The 6,455-nt window shown below is 34.4% G+C and overlaps 1 protein-coding gene across 3 annotated transcripts; it reads right to left on the bottom strand.

Moving 5' to 3' along the window:
• Nucleotides 1–1,122: 1,122 nt before the first annotated feature.
• LOC130969251 (MACPF domain-containing protein NSL1-like) lies at nt 1,123–6,036 on the bottom strand. Of its 3 annotated transcripts, none has more exons than XM_057894898.1 (8): nt 5,592–6,036; nt 5,150–5,397; nt 4,214–4,418; nt 3,376–3,459; nt 3,078–3,264; nt 2,268–2,419; nt 1,928–2,064; nt 1,123–1,708 (listed from the first exon to the last, which is right to left on the bottom strand). In XM_057894898.1, the coding sequence occupies exons 1-8, from the start codon at nt 5,862–5,864 to the stop codon at nt 1,360–1,362; spliced, it is 1,635 nt and encodes a 544-aa protein (XP_057750881.1). In that variant the 5' UTR covers nt 5,865–6,036; the 3' UTR covers nt 1,123–1,359. The 3 variants fall into 3 exon arrangements, with proteins under 3 accessions (XP_057750881.1, XP_057750880.1, XP_057750882.1); XM_057894899.1 differs by having other exon boundaries at nt 1,395–1,708; nt 1,786–2,064; XM_057894897.1 differs by having other exon boundaries at nt 1,124–2,064.
• Between the last annotated feature and the right edge of the window lie 419 nt (nt 6,037–6,455).

Below are 6,455 nucleotides of genomic sequence, written 5' to 3'. Positions count from 1 at the left end.
GGTTTTTAATGAGGCAGTCCCCATCGCTAAAGGATTTTGTACTCTTTTTCCTTCACTAAGATTTTTTCCCATTGGGTTTTTCTTTAGTAAGGTTTTAATGAGGCATAATCTTGAATGGTCATCTAAGGGGGAGTGTTGTAATAAGTTCAAAGTACGTGGATGCCCATTCAATATATGGGCGGTTTGAATCTCCCAAGCCAAAATGAAAATAAATGAAATTTTGAATGCTTTGACCTTTGTATCTATAAATAGAGGCCTTTGCCTCTGAGTGAAACACACACAACAATAATATAACAAAAGCAAATGTTATTCTCTCTCTTTCTTCTTTTTATACTCCTTTCTATCTTTATATATATATTTATGTAATTCTCTCTCTCTTTACTTTTTATATTCCTTTCTATCTTTATATATATATAAATCATTATTGAGCTAATTATTTTAATGCTAGAGTCTTTTATTTATACATCTTTATTTTATATTTAATATATCTTTTATTTATTATACAACACAAACTATTATTTTCAAGTTTTCTCGTAGAAGTTTTTAATTATCTGTAATGCTATATGACGACAAATAAATATTATCATTTTAGATTAGTATTTGACTAGCAATTATATACACCCATATTTACAAAAATTCACACATATGAAGAAGATAATTTATACACATAAATTAATATAATTTATATCTATATTTATCAGAATTTGTGTAGTCAAAATTACTAAAATTTGTTAGTCCCAAAACTTTCTATTTAATTATGTGATTTTAAATAAATTTATTATTTTAACCTTGTTATTTGTATTAGAAAAATATCAAATCAAATATATCATAATAAAGATAAAATTATAACAATATATAATAAATCCTCCAAATTCTCTCTCCTTTTTACTTATTTTAAATTTGTAAACAAAAAAGCATCTTAAACTCTCCCTTACCTTTTCCTTCATCCCCTTCCAAAACCTTCTCTTTCCTTTCCTTTCCTTTCCTTTCCTTTACAATTTTTCGAATAAACTCTTAAGTAAAAGTAGAAAAATTAAGCATCAACCATCAAGTTTGTAATATACTTCTCTCAAGTCATATGAAATTTTTAGGACTAAACAGAACATACCCTTAAAAAATTAACCACTAAAATAATTATCATATATTTATATTTTATACAAATAACTAATTTTTAGTAGACATATAAAATATCCTCTAACATAACTTTCACGTTTTAAACAGTATCATGTAAAATTGAAGTGTAAAAAAATAACCTATAAGCAACCATTTTCCTCAGCATCAAGCCCAAATCCCAATGAATATAATTCACATGAAGTTTATGAAGTTCCATATACATTGTGTGTGTGTGTGTGCAATTACTTAATTGTCCATATCCGGATAATCCAACAAGGAATGCTTGACCTTGATGGAGATTTTGCCATCTTGTACATAGAGCCTGGCTCCAGTGACCATCCAATGTCCAGGCATGTCTTCTGGACCCCTGACAACTTCCTTGGTGTCCACAAACCTCAACATCTTAGGAGGCTTTGTCGGCACAGGTTGGTCGGTATTAGACTCACCATGATAACCTACTGCATTAGATGCATCATCTTTTAGCGGCTTTGGATCAGTCTCAATCTGATGCAACCCTTTACTAAGCCTTGTGCTCAACAATGTTGAAAAGAACCCAGATTTTCTTACTATGGATGAAGTACCACTCCATTCCGATCTGCGAATTATCGACGACGATAAAATTGAATATTCAAACCTCAAAAAAAGAACTTTCTTTCTTTTAATAAGCCTAACCTCAAACCAGGCCTTTGTCACTATGCATGCATAGCCTCCAGTATGAGAATCAAGGCATTCTACTGGGGCAGTGCACACATGTGAAAACATTTTGGAGCTAACTGGCTCAAAGTAGGCTTTGTCAAGTGAATCATCTGCATACTCAAGGTCATGGTTGTCCAAGATTTGAATAATGCTGGGAAGATTGGCAAGATGTTGCAGATGGATTCCCAGGTGGTCACTCTTTCTGCCTTCCAAAAACAAGCGAATACCTGTTACGGGCCTACGTCCACTGTTAACCTGCAATGCATGTCTTAAACTTACAACGTAATGGTAAAAGCAGTGATGGACCAGTGATCCCGGTTCATCAAAGACAGGGATTTAAGTTCAAAGGTACAAAGTACAATTTGATATGCATCTTTTTGAGTCTTTGAGAGCACTTCAACTAAATTATATCCATTTTTACTGCCACTCACATCACATCATAAGCATAAGTACTTTACCTTTGCAGTATTAACATAAAGCGTTGACCCCATGAATGAGAATTGGAGTGCTGGAGATTTGCCTTTTCTACGCCTGGGACCAACTCCAAGAGCCCATTCCCGAGGCAGCTGAAATTGTAGAAATTGATGAAGTTCCTCTGTAGGCGGTTTATCTGCAGGGTACATTAATTGATTGACACTTGAGAGTTTGACACTCGGTCCAGATAAAGAACTGTTCCTATATTACAATCCATAAATCAATACAATTATATCTTATATAATGACTTCCCATGTATACAGGCATAAACTTTACTCACGAAAGAGATGAACATCAATATCTAATTTCCAAATTAAAATTCCAAAATATCATCCTGCCTCAACTAAATGAATATCCTAGAAAACCTTTTACTACCTTGCCAATTAAATAGTAAATACTAATGATAAGCAACAATGCTATCTTTATAGCAATTATGCAGACTTTGTGGAATTTGCTCAGGAAATATGGAACTTTAAATGCAAAATTACTGGAGTCAATTTCAAATTTCTTCTCCTTTATACCCTAATAGGAAAACATCAAAACTTTCATGGTTCTCCAATTCTATAAGCTCACTGTCGCGTGTCTAAACTGTTTCCGATCCAGATAAGTTATATACATGGTTGTTCCTTTTGGACAGATTACTATCAATGCCTAACATTATTTCCTTGTATTGCACAAAATTAACCACGGTAACTACAAGCAAGTAGCAACAACCTTATCAACCTAAATTATAAATAACCGATAAACTACTAGAGAAAGGCCCAATAACTGTTCAAGGAAACATGCTTTCTCACATGTAATATATAAATTCACCGCATGCCTTAGAAATCCATAGCCTCGATCAGAAGGCAATAATGATGTAATAGGCACTAATGACATTGATATGACATTAGGTGACTCAGATATTGTCGATATCCACTGATTATGGTGTTGCCCAATGCCAACAATACCTCCCCTTCGAACTGAAATGCTTATGATATCCTGTTTGAATAGAAATTTTAATAACCAAAGTAGTTAAGTGTAAGAAGATACAGGGTGATTATACTGTGCGCAAAGAAACCATTTTCAAACTGTCATAAATATAACACTAACCTCATTGTTGGAGTGGCTTGTTACATTTGGTCGAACGGAAGCAGCGAGAGCTAAATGCTGTTCCCAGGGCATATACTGATCATCCTGCAAACAAATGAGACAGTTGAGAACTTAGACTTCCTTGCATATTGTAAAATCGTATTGCTTAATCACATTATTATTTTAACCAAAAAGCGGGTAATTGTTCAAGCAGACTTGTCCATTCCAGTAACTTTTGCTTCTTTTCATAAATGATGAACACAAGGAAACTTTACATATGATACAACTACAAATACAATTATGTCAAATTGATTGCTTCTTTATTGATTGAAAAGGTGGCCTAAAATTTGATAAAGTAGATTTATGAAAACACTGACTATATTACATACCTAAACAGAAAGAAATTCAGACTACAACTATTCTATGCTATGTTGGTGACATAGTTTCCATTAACAAATTATACCACTCAAGGACATCTCACTAAAGAATTTCAAACCAAGGATGTGACCAAGATAAGTTGGTTGATCAGGCAAAAGGTGTCTTCATGTCACAAAATATCTCTGAAAGAGATTAGTCACTAAAATTCAAACCAGCAAAAAAAAAACTAATGCTGGAAGTAAAATGGAAGAACTGGTTTATGTTGTGGGATAACAAAGCTCATTGACTAATGGACCTTTCTGAATTTACTTTTTAGAGAGTAGAGACATAATGAGCCTACCACGGACTAGTAAATTTGACAACTCTTAGAATGACCCTACTGTTAATTAACAAAACAAATGGCAAGAATAACACATTTTTCAAGATTACATGTAGCTATTTAAAAGTTTAAAATGTGGGAGATGCATTTGATCCTCTGCACCTGTAGTTTTCCTGATATTTTAACAGTTTTTCCATTAGAACTTCTATTTAAATCTTCCGAGAACCTCTCATTAGCTAGTTGCTGAAGCAATGTCTCCATCTCATTGGGGCCAGCATCTGAAGTTTTTAACTGCTTAATGTGAACCACATCCATTCCTCCCATTTTTATGCCAACCACTATATGAGTACCATATTTCTGAATGAACCTGAAAAATCATGTCTGACTTAGTGCACACCCAGGTTCAAGGCAACAAACAACACAAACTGAGGCTGTTCAATCAAGCACAAATACAGTTAAAAATTTCATGTGGAATCACAAAACAGGAATCAGCTTGCCCAATATATTGAAGAGGAAAGAATGATAACTTTCAAGGTAGCTAATTGACTGACAGAATCTGCTTTACATAAAATCAACAGGAAAGTTCAAGAAAAAGAAAGCTAAGGAATGTTTCCACATTAGATTCTTGTTTATAAATGAATACATTACACAAATTAATCATCATCAAAATCGGCAACTTGTAGAAGGCCACAGTTACTAATAAATCAGGACATCTAATAAGAGTTTATTCATAACTTCATCATTTGTTTATTCCTCCCTAGTCCCTTTCACAAATATAAATCTTCCATATTATTATAAGTTGTCAGTCTTGGAAATCAAAATCATCTGGTTTTAGAGTCTTAGAACTTCAACTCATGAGGGCATCAAAGTGCTACTGCTACTTCCATGATTATTGAACCAAAGATATGTTGTCTTTTAAAATTTTCATATTTGGATTTCCGGTAGCGAGGAAGTGTGGCTGCATACAACATTTTAGTCAAATAGATTCCATTATCTTAACAATAACAACTTTATATTACCCGTATAGCGAACAATAACAGCAATAGCAACAATAATAGAAAATTGAGGGGGAGCAAGAAGAAGGAGCATTGTACTTACTCAGCAAGGGCAGCAGGGTTCCATGAGGTAGGCACTGCTCGTTTAACATCTTGAGAAAGAGTTAAGTGGGTTCTATTATTTGTATCCAACTCAACGTTATACAAAGTTATGAAGCAGCCATCAAAGGCTAGGCTTTTAGTGGAAGCTGCATCTTTCTTCCAGCTGTTTCTCATGTCAAACATAGCATTGAATAGGCCTGATGGGATCTTCCCAGATAAAGAGAGTTTTTCATTAAAAAACTCAGACATCTGCAAAATGAGCTAGCTTTTAGGACATTGCTTGACTTCAGAATTTTATCTACTTAAGTAATTGCCTAGAGGATGTTATTTTCTTCAATACAACGCAATCAAACCCTAACGAGTATGGCTTGAATTGGAGTGCTAATTGAAGCATTGGTAATAGGCGTCATAAAGTAGTAACTTCAATTTAAGAAGTAGTGAACCTGTTGGAAGGAGAGGAGGCCAGAGGAAGCTCTGAATCGGTCGCCTTGGTGGCACTTGACGGAGGTGGGAACGTCGGGAACGATAACGCCGGCAGGGAACAGCAGGTCCCTGGTGTGGTTGTGGTCAAGTTGGAGGAGCCTGTCCTTGCAAGCACTAAAACGGATGTCCCTGCACACGTCATATCCAAGTCCAATTGACTGCACGGCTTTCTCGGCGGCCGATTGCGGCGACAGAGTCCCTAACAGTGCAGCATGATCCGAGCTTACAGGCATTCCTCAATGATGGCTATGCTGATTAAGTAATTATGGTTATGAGTTCGTTCATTTAATAGCTTCAGCATCACTCTTGCAGGTTCCTTCATTGCATTTGCTACAAAGTTTCAACAAAGTCAACGTGCCTATCCATTTGTCAAACATCCGGAACGCTGCTGGAAATTGTCCTCCCTCCCTCCCTCCCTGACCCCTGCATTTCAATTCTCACTTCCACACACACACACTTCTGCTTGCTAACTTTGACGCGTCACGCGTGTAATAATAGCTTCTTTTTTTTTAGCAGATAATTTTCTTTCATTTTTTTTATTAATTATTTTTAATAAAAAATAAATGTCATTCTTCCGTAATACTATAAGTACAAGCAATTTTTTAACTAAATCCAACTAAATTAACACAAATCTAACAAATATTAATGTGCATGTGTATCAGGCACTATTTCTTTTTATTGAGATAATACAAAAAAATTTATAAAAAAATGCAAAAATTTATTAATATAGTACCGAAATTTTTGTATTTAACACAAAAAAATGTATACATAACACATAAACATGTAGATATAATATAAAAATTTTTACATATAATAAAAATTTT

The sequence above is a fragment of the Arachis stenosperma genome, chromosome 3 (genome assembly GCF_014773155.1).
Source record: "Arachis stenosperma cultivar V10309 chromosome 3, arast.V10309.gnm1.PFL2, whole genome shotgun sequence".
Classification (NCBI taxonomy): Eukaryota; Viridiplantae; Streptophyta; class Magnoliopsida; order Fabales; family Fabaceae; genus Arachis; species Arachis stenosperma.
This window is presented reverse-complemented; position numbering and strand designations above follow the sequence as displayed.